This window comes from Ambystoma mexicanum, chromosome 3p (genome assembly GCF_040938575.1).
Source record: "Ambystoma mexicanum isolate Mex_15411 chromosome 3p, UKY_AmexF1_1, whole genome shotgun sequence".
Classification (NCBI taxonomy): Eukaryota; Metazoa; Chordata; class Amphibia; order Caudata; family Ambystomatidae; genus Ambystoma; species Ambystoma mexicanum.
Genome location: NC_090925.1, coordinates 711051582 through 711069507, shown reverse-complemented (window position 1 = coordinate 711069507; position 17926 = coordinate 711051582). Strand labels below are relative to the sequence as shown.

The 17926-nt window shown below is 46.4% G+C and overlaps 1 protein-coding gene across 4 annotated transcripts in view; it reads right to left on the bottom strand.

Annotated features, from left to right (window-relative positions):
* Positions 1-17926, bottom strand: part of RMND5B (required for meiotic nuclear division 5 homolog B) — a 363293-nt gene that overhangs the window by 64925 nt on the left and 280442 nt on the right. For all 4 annotated transcript variants that reach the window (XM_069651549.1, XM_069651551.1, XM_069651552.1 and 1 more), the window contains exon 7: positions 14422-14587. In XM_069651549.1, the coding sequence (XP_069507650.1) occupies positions 14422-14587 (166 nt within the window). The remainder of the gene's footprint in view (positions 1-14421; positions 14588-17926) is intronic.

The window sequence follows — 17926 nt, the reverse complement described above, 5'->3', positions numbered from 1 at the left end:
CGCCAAAATAAAGATGGCCCAATGGGAGATCTGCTCAGATACAGGCACAACAGAAGTGGACCAATCACGGACCACGGTTGTCCCAGTCATTGCCAGCACACCAGACTTTCTGGCACTCAGGATGTGTATTGGAACTAGACAGTCCAGCCTGCCATCGAAAGCTTGACGTTTCCCAGGAGAATGCATGCCCAAATAAGGACTGACCCGGGTCGGCTCGACCTGGAGAAGGTAAAGGGGCAAGATGGCCAAAGGACAGGACAAAAACTCGTGGCATGGCCATTTTGGAGCCAGGCCACCTTCCTGTGCCAACCGCAGTAAAAGCGGTTTGCATGGCAACAAAAGGTTAAAAATAAGCGAAAAGATAAGCTGCCATTAGCCCTGTCCAAGGCACATCTGCACCTCTCCTAAAACAATGATTTGAGGGAGTCAAGGGCCTTTGGAAACGAAAGGAAGACCCAAGCGCACTGTACTGTAAGGTACATTGAGCACTTGTAACATGTTGCAGAAAAAGTTGCCACATTGGAAAGGACTAAGGGAAACAAAGTCTCCCAGTACTGACCGTCTTTAAGGGCATGCCAGTTTCCTCTACTGCTCAAAGTTCCCCTACCGTCCTTAATTCAACCCAGCTGCTCATCCTTGCTTCATCAAGACAGTGGTTAAGTTGAACTCTAGTTGAGACAACCCCGTTTCCACAGGTTGGCTTCTCCAAGTCCTACCTCAGGTAAGGTAACTCTCCTAACAACCACCCTTTGGGAATAGTGAAGTCAAGCCCCAGTAAATGGGAGCCTGTAAAGAGCAGTGATGGGGGACATTCAGTGCCCCTTACCGTCTGCCATCCCCACACCTTAAGGCAGAGCCAGTTTAGTCGCATTTAGTCCTGAACATGGATGTGGCCATCAGCAACTCTACAGGCTCATCCAATATTCTGATGTGGAACTGGGTGATGGCAAACTAATTACAGCAGCAGATGTTCTGGCTATTTGGGAGTTCTGCCATTTGCAAAATTTGAAAAAGATATCTATGGCAGAATAAGAGACCCTTCATGGGATCCTACTCCTAGCAGCAAGGGCAGCTGGGGCAAAAGGTGTGGCGCACTATCCAAAACCACAGAGACCTCAATGAAAATCAACTCACAAGAATAGGCCTGGTCTCTAAAGGTGAAGTATTCCTTTCCGATTTTCATTAGGGTGCTTCCAGTGGACCATTGAGGACAGAACACTGATGGGAAATAGCGGAAGAAGTGCTGTTCCAGGTGGTTGGATACCTGTGCATTTAACATTGCTTTCAGTGTGATGGACACACATGGGGAAACAGGATAGGTGTTGGAACTTTCTTTTTTTAATCCAACTAAGGGCTTAGTAAAACCATTCAACTGAGACAGTACAAGACTCCACTTTTAGTATAAGGCTGTACCACCCGAGTATATGGTAGCATAGACCGAGGAGCCAGGCTCATCTTGGGAGGGAGGAGAGAGGGCTGTAGGAAAGTACAAAGAACTTGTAGTACACCAAGGGTTCAACAGAAACACGGACAACCATAAGTCTTATAAAAAATTAAGGTTTATTTTAAATACAAGTGAGGTCATGTTAGGTAAGATTTTCATAGCAATGTTAAAAGGTATTTGTATTGGGCACAGTCACCATCGGAGTGGTCCCCAGGCGTTCTAGCGGATCTGAAAAGGAGGGTGTGAAAAAAGGGGGGAGTGGGTGGGTTAGTAGGGTATAGTGGAAATAGGAAAGTGAGAGTTGTAATGTCCTGTTGGCAGCTTCAGTTCGGTTTGCACCGTTCGCTGAGCTTAAGTGCGGTTTTCGTGTGCAAATTCCCATGTGCTGTTGTGCCGGGTTATGTGTTGTTTGTCTGTTGTTGCAATGTGGTGAAGTATGTGTAGATTGCTGTGCAGAGAGGTGGTTGTGAGAGTTTCAGTATGAGAAGTGTATGCTGAAAGTTGAGGTTTCAGAGTTGGGTTAGAGGGTTTTCCCTTGTCTTTGATAGTGGGAGAAAAGGCCTAGGTTTCACAAAATGGCGAACAATGAGAAAATACACCCAGATTTGAGATTCCTAGATGTTAATGTTAAAGGATATTTATAACGTGCTCTATCACCACTGGAGTGGTCCCCTGGTGGATCTGAAAGGGAAAGAGGGAGGGGTGAGTTAGTAGGACTGAGTGGGAGCAGAGCACCATCATTGACACGATGCAAAGTGTGGTTAACGTACACAATGAGGCTGGTTGCAGGATGGCTACCTTGTACAAGTGTTGTAAATGCAGATTATGGCTGCTAGACATAGGGAGGCCGAGTGCCTGGGGAGTAGGATAATTGGTGATGCTGCAGGTGGGTAGTCAGAGGGTTATCCACATTAAATCCACTAGACACCAACAACGGATTGGCAGCCCAAAGGGGAACAGTAATGGTTGTTCTCCATGCGTGGGCTAGATGTGAGATATTGCTAACTGGCACAGTTAGGACACAGTTCACCTAGATGAGATAAATCTTCCTGACCTGTGTCAACCCTAGAACTTTTTTCTTTACTGGTGGATTATTTTTCCCTATATGTCAGTGAGTGGGAACCTTTTTCCACACTCACAGAATCTTTTACTCTTTTTATGGGTGTCATTTTTAAGACTCTCCGTGGTGTCTTTTTAATTGTATCCTATTTGACAGCTTTTGGCACATGTTAGGCAAGATTGTATGCAGTACGCTGTAGGAGACTGCAGCAGCCTTGTGCTCTTGGCAATAGTTAACCCAAACTTTGGTATAAGCGTGTACTACACACGTTGGTAGAGTGACTGAGCAGCCAGCCTTATCTCAAGAGGGGTCAATGTGAGCTGTAGGGTTGCAACATAGAGTTTCACAGTGACAAGTATCCAAATAAAACGTATACTCAAGGTTTCGTGATTAAATAATGATTTATCAGTCAGTTTGAATACGCCTTCTTTAGAAGGGATTAATTATGTAACACTTAAATATACTTCAATAATACACACTATAGAAGATACCCTTTTGGGATGGCACACAGACACTTCCTACACCCTCGGGTGACTTCAATAGCTAGGACACTGTGGACATTCATATATCACTGGTACATTTAGAGCAATACCTAGTTTGGTGTCAAAAGGAAAGGATTAGGGGAAGAAACAATGCATAACAAGTTTTTCAAACCGGTAAGTACTTTTGAACCCCCCAATGCAAGGTAGATTAACCCTTTGCCAGCTATACAAGTAAAGAATGCATGACTTTTGTAGGGACAGATCAAAACACAAATTCAGAGGTTAGAAGAGTCTTCAGGGAGCCAGGACAGCCAATGCCACTTGAGCAAAGTATAGTGGAGCTGAGGCACTTCTTGAAGTAAAACGTCTTGCACAATGTTATAGAGTTTGTTGAAAAAGAAATCGCTGTTGGGCCACAAGCTGGGAGGCTTGTGATGGGCAAAACTGCAAGCAACTCTGCAAAAGGCAGCAAATGCAAGTTTCAACTGAGAGCTAGCAAGCTACACAACAAGAGGTAAGTACCCCTTACTTTGCAGTACCTTAGTCTGAAGAAATTGGTTCAAGCTGGCTTCTGTTCCTGTTGTTGTATGGCAGATCCTGTTGTTCCTGGGCCTCAGTCATGGGGATAAGAGGGAGGACGTCAGGGGACTCCTGCACTACGGTTTGAAGGTCGGCGGCAGCAAGGGGCAAACTTCAGATCAGCAGCACTTTGCAGTTTCAGCTTCTCGCGAATAGCACCACTGCAGTTCTTGGACACTTGGTGGACTTTCCTTGCTTCTGGGGTCCAGCACTCTGTTGAGGTGGCTCAGGCCTGGTTAGTCCTGCTTCATAGGAGTCCGTAGGATCTTCCTGGAGTTCGGGTCTGACTTAAAAACGATACACTTGATTCTGGTGTTCCTCTCGCTGGCACTCGCTTCCTGCAGCAGCAAAGGGAAGTACAGACAGCAACAAGAGGATTTCCAGATGAGTTTTTGTTGGGGTCGATTGGTCCCACCAACCCAAGGGGAGAAGTCGTCCTTTGCAGGGCTTCTCTAGTCGAGGCGAATCTGGAGCTTCAGCACTGCAGCAGGGCTTCACCGGGCAAACCAATGGTCCAGGAGTTGCAGCACGCTTCTCTTCCAAGTTCTTCTTTGGATTCCTTCGTCGAGTGATCGACTCTGCCTTCTGTCTAAAAGACCTCGCCTTTTATGCAGGTTTCTCTCATTCATTCGCAGCCTAGCTGTCAATCACACAGCATGGTGGCTGTCCTCCAAGGACAGCCAGGCAATCAACTTTGGGTGCATTCCTGTAACCAAGGAGACAAAGCACAGGGAGTTTCGGGATCCCCCTTGCTTTCTGCCCTACCAGACACGCTGGAGCCAGAGGCGGGCTTTACCAGTGAATTCTTTACTTTACAACATTTGTATAACGCAGCCATGGACCCAAGGGCGCTACAAGACAGAACACCACAAGAATAAGGGGAACATTATCCAGAGTATCAATAAGAGTAGGGGGGAGTCTCAGTAAAGAGATTTACAAGATAGCTAATTGAAAAGGTGAGTCTTCAAGCTTTTCTTAAAAATATCTAGTGACTCAATGCTTCTAATCTCCAAAGTGAGAGCATTCCAGATCTTAGGACCGGCGGCAAAGAAGGCTGAGTTGGCCACCTTAGTGGTTCGGCATTTCGGAACAAGTATCAAATGTTGATTGTTCGATGTTAAGAATCTGGTATTTGATCTCCTAGGGAGGAGCTGTTGTAGATAGTCTGGCATCTTGCCCTGACCACATTTTTGAATTATTGTCAAAGTCCTAAACAAAATTCTGGACTCCACAGGGAGCCAGTCAAGAGCATGTCTTGCCGGCGTGACATGTTCTCTGCGCTTGAGCTTCATAGCGACTCTAATTGCACCATTTTGGCAAACTTGGAGTTTGTTACAATCCGTTTTGTCCAAGCCAATTAGCAGGCTTGAGCAATAATCAATTATTGCTCTGGCAATCGTTTCTGCATTTTCCTGAGATATAAAGGGTCTTGGGTGAGCTAATAACTTTATGAAGTAAGCACATGAGGAGACCAGGCTACTAACATGTTGTTTCATGGATAGTCGCTGGTCGAAGGTAACCCCAAGCGTTTTTACTTTTTTTAGTGGAATGATAATTTCTTCTTCCAATTGAAAACTATTATAACATGGGCCAAGTTTATTCAATATGTGTGAAGAACCAATAACTAGAAGTTCTGTTTTGGATTTGTTTAGAGCCAATTTGTTATGAACCATCCAGGTTTCAATAATAGTGAAGATCTTTTTGATAGCTAGTTCGTCCAAGCTATGTGAGCCACACAGTGGGATGACACATTGAGTGTCATCTGCGAAGTTGGTAAATTTGACATTCTCATGGTCTAGCATAGCAAAGAGAGGGGCTGTGAAAATATTATAGAAACAGGGAGAAGTGCAAGCTCCCTGGGGCACCCCACAAGATAGCGTAATAGGTTCAGATTCGGCTGTGGCACAGAACACTCTGCTGTTATGATTTTTAAGAAATGAGGAGACCCACTTTGCTGCAAGGGGAGAAAAATGTGCTACTTCATACAACCTGGTGGACATGATGTCATGGTCCACCAGGTTGAAGGCCGCGGATAAGTCCAGCAGCACAAGTAGAGAAGCTTCATTTTGGTCCATACGGGACAGCAGCTTGGACTTGAGTTCCAATAGGGCGGTTTTCATTCTGAAACCAACCCAGAACCCAGACTGATGATCGTTAAGTATGGGTTTTATTTTTAGGTGTTCTGAGATTTGAATGTAGGCCACACGGTCGAGAATTTTGAGTAGGAAGGCAGTATTCGTAATAGGCCTACAGTTACTTGGCAGATCAACTGGAAGTCCTGGCTTCTTTAGAATAGGCATCACCAGGCTTTAAGATCTTGGGGTACAATGCTGTTTGCAGCAGGGCTCCTGCCAAAGACAAAACGAATAAAAGGACCAAACCTGGTTTGGCACGCAGAGTAAATCTCAAGAAGGAACTTTCCAACAAGAAATGGCAAAAAAAAATAGGCCGGGACATTTTGACAAAATGGGCACCCATGGGTGCTTTACTGTAGCTGCAACTGTAGCCTGCGGTAAAACACACAATGGTAGTAAAAAGTAAACCACTGCCACCAGTCATTAATTGTAAAATGGGTAACATAAAAATGTTACATGAGAAACTAGACAACAGGGATACTAAGTAACCCCTTCAGCAGCCTATGGTAAGATAACGTGTGTTGGGTCTAGGAAGTTACAAATGAAGTAAAGTCAATTTCACTTAACTGCTCTTGGAAAAAGTAGTTTATCCAAGAGAAAGTACTTAAACCTTTGGGAAATCTGGAAGACTTCCCTGTGCCACTGCATTGAAGGGGCTGTGTGCCACCGTGTAAAAAGAGGATGCCTATGGAGTTTGTCAGACTCCAAAATCAAAAGAAACACACTGTGCAAATCAAAGGAAAATACATATGAGAATGAGAAAAAGGTCTTATTCTCTCCAGGATAAAAATTAAAAGTCCTAATGTCCAGAAAAAGAGCTGGGGGACTCCAATGTAGAAGGGAATTCACAAATTTGAGAACTCTTCCCCAACAGCACATAGTGCCTAGTGTTGCTGGGTTGCCCTTGGGGCTCCCTTTTTAAACTTTCTCTAGCTAACCTTGTGAGAACTACAGTTCCAAGAGTAGAAAGGCTCTTGGATCCCTTTTACATATTAGGTGAGACCAGCACCCCCACCTTATGTGGAGTGCTGGGGGGCTACTGGGATTCCCTTTCTCATTCTAAATGTAACATTTATGTTACAAGGATAAACTTAACTGCTGGTGGCAGTGAACCTTTTAACTAATGTACTATTACCGTGGGCTGTTTCCACAGCCCCGGTAAAGGCACCCATGGGTTCTCATTTTATCAAAATGGCCCAGGTAGTCTTTTCCCGCCCACAGTGTTCCTCGTCTGTTCTTGTTCCTTCCCCCGACATCCAGGGAGGGAAAATCCTTTGTGTTAACGATATCTTCGGTGGGAGACCTCGGTCAAGTAGCTCGGACTCCAGTACGTCTGGGATGGCAGGAAGGCGAGGGAGGAGTCCAAAATTCTGCAGCCATTAGTCTTCCAGCCTGACTGCGAGAATCCAGCTCAAACTGGGAGGCTAGCTGTCCCAAAAGCACTGCCAACCCACCCAAGTTTGAATGTTGCATGGCTATTTGATTGGCTGGGTTGCTGCATAAAAGTCTAATCCTGGAAGCTGAAGAAGTAGTCGACCACTGGAACCAAAACCAAAGAGAATGATTACGAAAAACCAGCTGAGACAATTTCCAGCAACCAGAGAGCCTGCGGTTGGTTACCCTTCCTTCCAATCGACCTGGGGACTCTGTATAAGACGCCCCCGACCCAGAGCCTGGTGAGACTCACTAGACTCCAGAACACCTGCATTTTGAGCCATCCCACATCATGTGACCTTGCGGGGCTGCAATACCCCAATATCCTGAGATGTCAAGCCATTGTGCGGTGCACAGTCTTCCGAATTCCGAATCTTTCTGAAACCTTGTGGGCATCCTGCTGGACCTGCAGAGATGTGAATCCCGTCCAACAAGGCCTCTCACCAGAGTGCTGGACCTTGCAATCGACGAGAATCTGACCAGCGTTATTCAGTCTTTTTCTGGCTCCTGAAAAGGGAGCCAAAACCACAGAGCCACATCCAGCCATGAGGAAACTCTTCCCTGGAGCCTTCTCCCATGATCCCTGCTGCAAAAGCCCTTCCAAAGTCCTGTCTCCCGTCTTCATGACAAAGGAATCCATCGACCGGGTTTTTGGCTGCAGATCCTGAAGTCCTCCTGCTGGAAACTCTTCTTCTATGCTGAGGTACTGTGTTGGCTGCGATATTTACTTACCTTAAGCCTGTGTGATTTCTGTAAAGCTTTTGAGGTGTTTTCTGTGATTGGGAGTCCTCTCACCCAGTTTACCAGCAGGGAGTGAAAAACGTTATGTCTAACCGCTCTTGCCAAAGTAGCCAAATACCAGGGCTCATTTCTGGTCCTAAATAAGATCTTTTTCAAATATGTTGGGCTGTAGTTGGGAATTCCTTTAATTATTTAAATATATATTCACAGGAGAACCCCTTTAAAGTACCAAACTAAAGGATTATTTCGCAATACAAACTCCACCTCTGCTTCCTAAAACCATAAACCGATGCTTTAGATGAGTCAAGACTTCTTTGTCCCTTGATGAAGCACCATGAGAAGCTGGTGTGGGCTCACATCACTCATCCTTCAGTGTAAACTAATGGTCTTCCAAGTTCCTCTCCCACTCGATTATCCTCAAATGTTTTCAGCCCAAGTCACACTGAACAATTATTCTACTCCTTTCCTGTCACTCTCTGGCCGGCCTGTCTTGGCCCTCTTCCTGCTCCCACCTGTGAGGCTAAAAACCTCAGGGTCATCTTTCTCGCCTAACATGTCCGACGTCTCTAAGAAGTCACACTACCAACTGCACCTCCTTGGAGGTATTCTTCCTTTCCTCCCCTCTCCTCTCCTTCCCCCAGAAGCTCACTGTCTCCAGAGCTCTGGTTCTCTCTAGGCTGGGCTACTGCAACAGCCTCATTCTAAATCTGCCTGCTTCTACTCTCCGCCCTCTGCAACTCATCCAAAACAAGAGTGCAAGACTTGTCCTAGGCCTGAAGCCCAGGGATCGTATCTCTCCAGGACATACATCTCTTCACTGGCTCCCAGTGGCTGCAAGGATTAAGTTTCAAAGCCATCTGCATTGTTCACAAGGCCTTCTGGGCCCTCAATACCTTCAACTCTCTCTTCGGAAATATCTTCCTTCTCGAGCCCTTTGCTAATCCACCTCCAACTCCCTCAGGGTCAGTCGCTTCTCCAAGCAACACGTTGGTGGTATATCTCTTACCTCGGCTGGGGCCTCCCTCTGCAACAGCCTCCCTGCCTCTCTGAAACTTGAGGAGAACCATCTCCCATTCCGGAAGCACCTCAAGACCTTCCTCTTTGCTTCTGCTTTCTCTCTTTCTCTCCCCTGCTGAACTCCTGGTTGAAACTGAAACTGCACTGGTCACCTGGGTACCTTCTGATCTCGGGCCCAGGTCCCCTCCGCGCCAGTTGCACTCCTGCATGGGTTGCCCCCCTGGCAACCCTTGCACTCTGGATCTGTTTCTGTATCCCTACAGTCCCTACCAGCACTTGACACTAGATGTCTGCAGTTACCCTTGCACTTGCCACCAGCTGGCCTCCCTTTTTATTTATTTGTTTTACTGTGTGATCCCATGTACTGCATTCCCCGCTACCGTTTCCCCTCACACTTTTCCCCTCCCCTGCACTTGCGCGATCTCAATGTCACATGGCCTAGTAAGATAGTTGTCTGTCTTCCCTTTGTCTCCCTCCCTTGCCTCGTCGCGCCTTGAAACACTTGTGTGTATTGGCGCGTTATAAATGCCATATCATAGAAGCTTTTGAACCTGAGAGTTAAAATATGGATTCTACCACTGAATCCTACTCAGTCTTTTGTGTGCTAGGAAGGAAAGGATTGAGCTGGAGTCCATTTTAGATCTGTTCTTTTATGCCCAACATCTTCCGTTAGAAAGTCTGATATTTGATTTGGATGAATCCAAATTCCTTCTTGAGAGGAAACAGCTCTGTGACAGAAATCTAGAGGATGCGTATTCTGACATTCCAGTCTTGGCTTATCGTCAGAAATGTTCAATAGTTATGGGAGTGTTAGGCAGAATTTTCATAAATGTGCAAATTCCCTTCACATTAGAGACCCCCAGTAGCTTTGCTGGATTTTGAGGACTTAATTTTTTTACCTGGAGAGAGTGTGAGCCTTTTTTCCCCACTCTCTCAAGTATTTTGATGTGTGTTTTACCCTTGTGTTCTTTGATTATGGAGTTTTAGCCAACTCCATAGGCATCATCTTTTCAAGTGTGTTACACATCACCCTCAGTGCAGTGACACATGGAAGCCTTTTTAGGCTGTCCCAAGGTTTAATTACCTTCTCTGGGATAAACTACTGTTTCCCAGAGAATGTAAAGTTAAATTGACTTTACTATTCTTTTTAAACTCCTAGACCCAGCACACACACTCTTACAATGAAGTGCTGGAGGGGTTACCTAGTATCCCCTGTGTCTAGAAACTCATGTAGCAGTCAAATGCTACCCTTTCCTATCGAAATAGCTGGTGGCAGTGGTTTTACAACAAACTACCATGATTTTTCCCAACCGCAAACACCGGTAGTGTTAAATCGCGGGAGTCATGTTTTTAAAGATGGCGTCTGAGCCTCCTTTGTTTAAACGGGTCCCGGTCTTCTTTTTTCGCCATTTCTTTTTGGAAAGGTCCTTCTAGAGTTTTTGTCTGTGCGCCAAACTCGGTTTGGTCCCTTTGTCGGGCTTCAGGACTGAAGACCGCCTCTGGTGCCTGAGTGTCTGGGGTGGGCGGGAAGTGAGGGAGTCGCCCGAAACTCCCTGTGATTAGTCTCATAGGAGACCCAAATGCACTCTGGCGTGATTGGCTGGCTGGCTGACTGTCCGGCAAGGACAGCCACCCTACTGGGTGAGTGGCAGCTAGGCTGGAATTAATGGGGGAAGACTGTTTAAAAGGCAAGTCTCTTGGGTTGCAAGGCAGAGTCGACCACTGGAACGAAAGAACCGAATACGAGCTGGAAGAGGACGGCTGCTGCAACTCCTGGACCGTTGGTTTGCCCGATGAAGCCCTGCTGCAGGTCCGAATCGCCAAGTTCACCTCGACAGATAAGCCCTTCAAGGACGACTTCTTCCTTTGAGTTGGTAGGACCAAACAATTTGTAAGCCACCTGGACACCATTCTCAGAGCTGGTTGCATTTTCCTCAGAGTGCTGCAGGAAACCGAATAGCCAGGAAGAAGGACACCAGTTTGTGTGCTTGAAGACAGCTACCGGAAACAAAGAATTTCCAGTTTGCCAGCTTTGTGACCAGTGACCAGTCCCCGTGCAGTGCAGTAGTCCTGACGTCCTCCTCTTGTCCCCACGACTGAGGCTCAGGAACAGCGAGATCTGCAGGAACTGTCAGGAACAGAAGTCTTCAGCTTCATCTTTTTCTTCAAAATAAGGTACTGTGAAAACCCGACAGAGAACTTACCTCTCACTGCGAAAGTGCGTGAAACATTGGCAACTTGCAAGCCTAGTAGGCTTGTGACCCGACATAACTTTCTTCAGAGAACTACTTCCGAGAACTGTGGCAAAGACTTTTGAGTTCATCAACCAGAACCGTTTTTACCCATACAAGACTCTAGCCCATTGACTTTGGCCTACCTATTGCATTGGACCAACTCCTCTGGTGAACTCAAACTATTTGCACTGTTTAAAAGTAACTCTACTATTCGTTTTATTAACTTCTGCCTTTTTGCTCCTACTTCAAATGCTCTGAATGCCATTTTGCTCCTCCTTCAAAGTAGTGTAAATGTTTCAAAACCGGTTAGTGTGAATTATTGTAGTATATTTTAGTGTGATATTGGTTGCCTCCTTTTAGTGAACGTTTTGTAACTGACTGTGTAATAAATTAATAAGTGTTTAACCAAGAAACCTAGAGTTTAAGTGTCTATTTTAATACTTGTAATTGTAGACCTCTGTGTAACCTCATTACAAGCTCACATCCCCTCTTGAGATCAGCCTGGCTGCTAAACTCGCTAACAAAAACTGTGTGGTACAGACTTATACCAAAGGTTGGTTTTGCTTACACCTGTAGTCATAGTTGTGTGTAGTGGTCCCAGAGGGTACTGCATGCAAACTTTGCCTAGCAGGGAGAAGATCACAAACAGAGTCCTGTGTTTTGGTCCGTTTACAGGTCCTAATGTTTCAACCAAGGTGACAGCTGCAGTGACAGCCTACCCAAGGAGGAGTGATCCACATCTACCATACCAACTTGGACAAAAGGCTGCGAAGAGCCTTCTACTCATTAAATCTGTGCCTTCACCTTAGAAATAGGTGCTATAAAAACTGCTGTTCTTATGTCAGTAAACATACTCAACCTGTTGGCATAGTATTAGAGGACAAACTGGGCACCCAATATTGCACAAAGGAAACTAATCTTCTAAGCAGGCTGTTTGCCACTTCATTGACTAATCTCACACAATTAAGCTTGGTTGTTTGAAATTGATTGGAGGCTCAGGGCCTCTTACACTTGTAGCTACGATGAGACCACTCACAATGATGGTTCACATCCTAACGAACAAATGCTCTAACCAGAACACAAACCCAATCTGAAGATGTCCCTCTATTTTACAGATCTGGAAGTTTCCTTAAACTGAAACACTATATTAAAAGTCAGCTGATGCATCATCCAACGTTTATGCCATCGGAGGGCTAGACTCTTCACAGTGCTTGATAGAGCACATGGCCTGAAACTTTGCCACCACTGAATCCTTCACCAAAGATACAATATAACCAGTTTAGTGAACGGATGATCTATTGCATGTGGTGAGATGGAAATTGCCTTTTCTGCTTATGCATGCCACTTGAGCTCATTTCTGAAGAGGTGCCACAAAAATCGAATACAAATGTAACTGGCTGAATGGTGCATTAAATTCCCCAGAAAAAGGTGATGACAGGAAAGAACTGTAATGGAATAGAGGTGCTCGTCTAAAAGAGAGAGTGCTCAAGTCTCTAACACGCTCATGCACACATACAAGCCTCTCAACAACAAACATGAAATCAGCCACACAAAAATATTCTTCTGCCCACGAAATCGGAAATGTCTTCAGCAGCCCTGCTGTGCAATTTAACACCTATGTGCACCCACAAGTACACAACAGAAAGTGCCCCCAACATTCTGCTTACAAGGTACCCCTAACACATAGGTACTAAATATTTCCTTAATACTGTACTTCCCACTAGAACACTCACAGGTAAAAGTGGGACCGAGGGTTAATGTTACTGTTAAAGGACATTTGTACCGCACACTATCACCACCGTAGTGGTCCCTTGGCGCTCTGGTGGCTCTGAAAGAGGAGGGAAGGATGAGTTAGTGGGAGGAAGCAGGAAAAGTGCAAGAGAGCAGTGATGTGCTCTTGGCGGCCTCAGCCCGGTGGGTCCGTTGGCTGGGCCTGGGGTGTTTGCGGCCGGTAGTCGTCGTGTACTGTTGTGCAAGGCTATGTGTGTATTGTTTTGTTGTTGCCATGTAGTGAAGTTCGTGCGGTTTGTTGTGTTGTAGGTTTTGGTTGCGTTTGGTTTGGAGTTTGAGAGGTGTATGCAGAAAGAGAAATTGTTAGTAGGGTTGGTTAGTTTGCGTCTATATCCTGAATTGAAGCACTCGGCTTGCGTAGTCTCCCCTGTTGCGGCTCTGCCTGATCTGGGTCTGACTGGCATGCAGGTTCCATACTCCTCTAGTCCCCGCCTCTAATATGCTCTCCGATAGCTCCCCCTATCCTCCATTTGGACTCTAGTGGGCCTGCCAATGACAACCTCTCGGGTAGTGGGGGAGGTTACCAGTGTCTCGATAATTCCACACCAATGTGGTACCTGGCGATAATTTAAATTAAGGGGCGGGCGAAAGTGTTGGTGGGATTGTCGGGGTTAGTCGACTCAGTCTCCGTGCGTGCCGCCTGTGTTCCTGTCTATCCGATGTTGCCCGTCCAGCTGCCGTGGGCTTTACTCTCCCTGGTCAGGGATGTCTGTCTTTCCAGTTTAGTTATCCTTTTTACCAGTTTCGTTTTCCAGGTTTAGTCTGTGGTGTTGTAGAGCCAGGTTTTTAGTGATTTCCTGAATTTTAGGTGGTCTTCAGGGTCAGGGGGTCTCATTCATAATGAGACCAGGACAGCACCTATTTCAATTGCAATCTATAGCACAGCCCTTGCAACAACAAATATGAAAGCCACTGTTTTTTTTCAGGTCCAACATTCTCATCTACATCCAACCTGTCCTGTCCCAGCTTCAGACCAAAAGCCATAAATGGCAGACCAAGGAAACCTAACAATTCTTTCAAACTCAGAAAAAATAGAAAGACACCATGGAATGCAGACTAACGAAATTCCGAGTGAGGGGTTAAGTATAAAGACGTGCATTGGAAAAAAGTTTCACTTTTAGGGGCATGCAAGATTATATATCTTTTTACTATTTTGTAAAGAATGACAAGGTAGAGGTTGGATGTGGTTATGGATGGAGAGGGTCAGATTGAGTGAGATAATCAGTGACAAAGGTAGAGCGGAGGAAGAATTCCAAGGCAGGCAGCAGGGGGCTAGGACAGCAGTGCCAGAGCCGAGAGGGGGACATTTGTGGAAGGGAAGAAAACAAGAGAGCCCTTCATGATAGCGAGAAAGTGTGATGGTAGAGCTGAGAGGGGGCAAAGCTGGGTGGAGCAGTATATAACATAAGGGGCTGGGGGCAAGGATAAAACATAAAAGGGTGGGAGAGAGCAATGGAGGGTAAGAGAAAAGTAGAAGGAGCCCATAAGGAAGGGCCATCAATACCTGACACTGAGCGGCGACTCCACAGACAATCCCAGCAGAGAACAAGCATCGCGGGTGAACTGCTCACTGATTTCGGCCCATCTTTCAGAATCCAAAAGATGTGAATATGGAGAATTCTCAATACCATTACGTAGGTACACCAGGCTGCCCATCATCACCTGAATATCTGAGGGAAACAAATGGATACACCTCATTAGCAAAGGGGTGGCCTGCACCATATCGCTAATGAGAATTAACATTCAGAATACACCCTGAGCAGCAATGCGAGACAGTTGTGTGTATTATCTTTTTATTGCATATTGGAAGTAAGCTCCGATTTGTAACCTTTTCTCCAGTTGATTAGTACAGGGAGGAAGGCCCTTCAACCATAGGTTCTATCCCCGATAAGGAGACAATGAAATTGTGAGCCCATGTTCTGCCTTAACTGCAGTCATCTATATATTCATACTGGCTTTGTGTTTTTCTGTGCATGATATTCATCATATAGTGTACAGCTTTAGGTTTGGTCAACTAAATTTCATTATATAACTGATTTTGTATATGTATTATGTTGTTCTTTCAATTTGTTCTATTAAGGAAGTGCTAGAGGCAGCACCAGTGAGCTCTAACCTGAGCATTCTGCCATTCTAAATGTGTATCACTAGGTTTTACTAACCTTGAACTGCATACTGCTATTCTAAACAAGGTTTATACTTTGCCTACCTAAGTATTGTGTTGGTTTTTATAATTGGGTTTAAGAATGATAAAGTTACTCACTGTAGTGACTACCTTACTCCTAGTCCATAGTCCCCTTTCCTCCATATTTGGGGGACAGTCTGAAAATGTTTGTCCTTCTCTTTTTACGCGTTTTAGGACCACATTCAAATCCCATTTTGGATGAGGATTGCGTACAGGTGGAAAAAGATGTAATAGACCTGCAAAATGCCTTTTAATGACTGGATTCGTCAAGGAAAACGAACAGTTGTCAGTGGACAGATAGGCGGCAATAGCCGACAAGTAAGTCATACAAGACAAGACATGAATGCCCGAAGCTGCCAGATGAGACACGAACGAGAGAACAGTGTCAATCGTAGCAAGTCTGGGGTCCAGCTGCTTAGCTAAACACGAGTGGCAAAACCTGAGCCACTTGCTCCTATACTGAGAACTCATAGAGGGTTTCATGGCCGCTTGGATAATGCGCATATTGTCCTCCGACAACTTTAACCACGTTAGGGTTTTGAATTCAGGCACCAGGCCGCCAAGCTGAATGTTTGTGGGGTGGGGTGCCACATCTGCTGATCGCACTGGTGAAGCGGGTTGGGAATCAACGTCAGTCTGATCGGAGGACAAATGGACAGATGCTGAAGTTCCGAGAACCAGAATCTGGCTGGCCACCAAGGAGCTATGAACAGGAGAATGCAATTCGATGTAGTGCTGATTTTGCAAAGTGACAGATGAATCAGAGGAAGAAGCGGGAAGGCATAGGCCTTCATGTTGTGCAACAGAATTTCGAGAGTGTCCACTAGGGAGGAGGCCCTGAGACAGTTCCTGGTTGCATAGAGAGGAAGTTTCCTGTTTGTAGAATTCACAAAAAGGTCCACTTCCGGAGTGCCCCACTGTCGAAAGATGGTGGAGAGGACCTCCGTGTTGTTCCCACTTGTAACTGGCTGCCGTCTGACGGCTGAGTGAGACCGCGGTCACGTTTAGTTGACCCGGAATGTGTACCGCCAGTAGCCAAATGTTGTGCTGGATGGCCCATTCCCAAATCTGAATGGCAAGAACAAGAGGTGGTGATTTGGCGACACCCTGATTGTTGATATAAAACATTGACACCGAGTTGTCCGTGCGGATGCGGACCACCCGGTTCGTGATGGATGGTTGGAAAGCTTTCAGCGCCAGAAAAACAGCCAGGAGTTCCAAATAATTTATATGAAGCTGCCTGTCCTGCAGCATCCATAGATCGTAAACCTGTAGATGATCCATCGTCGCGCCCCACCCCAGAAGGGAGGTGTCTGTGGTAATCGTTACTTGTGGGCAGGGCTCCTGAAAGGAGGCCCCCACTGCAAGATTGTTGGTCGAAGACCACCATAGAAGGTCTGCCATCAAGCCGGATGGAACTGGGATCATCTTGGAATCCGAGTCCAGAGCCTGACACCAAAAGTTCCGAAGAGCAAGCTGTGTACGTCTCATTTTGAGACGCGCAAGAGGAAGAGCAAGTACGCACAAGGACATGAGGCACAGAAGTCTCTGGAACCACCAAGCCATCGTGTGCTCTCACTGGATGAAAAGCTAACACATGGCGAATAGATCTGCAATCCAGTCTGCCGTCAAATAGACCGTGGCGTTGATCGTGTTCCAACGGAAAACCCAGGAAAATCAGGTCTTGGGAGACCGTCAAGGAAGATTTCCGCCAGTTCACCGACAGCCCAAGATGGAACAGGAGGTGGAGGAGAGACTGGAGATTGGTCGAAGCCAAAAGTGGACAAGGGCTGCAAAGGAGCCAGTTGTTCAAATACCGATATACATGAACACCCTGTAGCCGAAGGAAAGCTGTGATGACCGACATCATCTTCGCAAAGACACGCAGCGCGGAGCTGAGACCAAAAGGGGGCACACAGAACGGGAAATGCTCCCCTCCCAGGGAGAACCGCAGATATTTTTGATGCGGCCTCCATATCAGGATATGCATATACGCGTCCTGAAGGTCCACTACACTGAGCCAGTCGCCCTTCCGAAGAGAGGACTTTATCTGGCAGGGCGTGATCATCTTGAAGAGAAAGGTCAAACTAGGAAAGGTTTTTGATGGTGCTCAGGCCAGCTTGGTTGGGTTTGGGCACCGTGAACAGACGAGAGTAGAAGCCCTCCCCCTGCTCCCCAAGGGGGAACAGGTTCCAACGCCCTGAGGTCTAGAAGCTTCTGAACCTCGGCTCTGAGGGAGGGTGTCCCTGTCTGTTGGAAGCGAGGGTTGAAGGGTGGGTTATGGGGTAGGAGCAAGCGAAGGACGCCTGAGCGATGGATAAAACCCACCGGTCTTCGATGATGGTCTGCCACTCCTCCAAATGAGACGAGAGTCTCGTGCAACTGACAAAAAATATAATTTTGCAGATGTGTCAGCAGGGAGACTGCCTGCCCCTGGAGAGGAGGCTGATGGCCAGGAGAAAAACCGACCACATTGTTGTTTTCGACGGGTGCTGACAACCGGAGGTTCAGTTCTGCACGCCCGGCAGTCCTGAAATCCTCCGAGGCCAGAGAAGGATCGATACCGAGACCCTGACCTCTGTGTATAAGGGGCCTTAGACTGGAATTTTGCAAGGACCGACAAAGATTTGGCGGTTTGGGTGCTCGCCTTGGTCTTTTTAAGTTCCTCATCTGTAGAAGAAGACATACATTACTTACCGTAAAAGCATTTCTGATGATTGTATCTGCTTAGATTCACATGCTGTGCATATGGTCCGACATCCAGTGGTAACCGCGGAGTATTGCATCTTGTCTTTTGGGGACCGAAAGGGGACGTCGGCATAGGCGT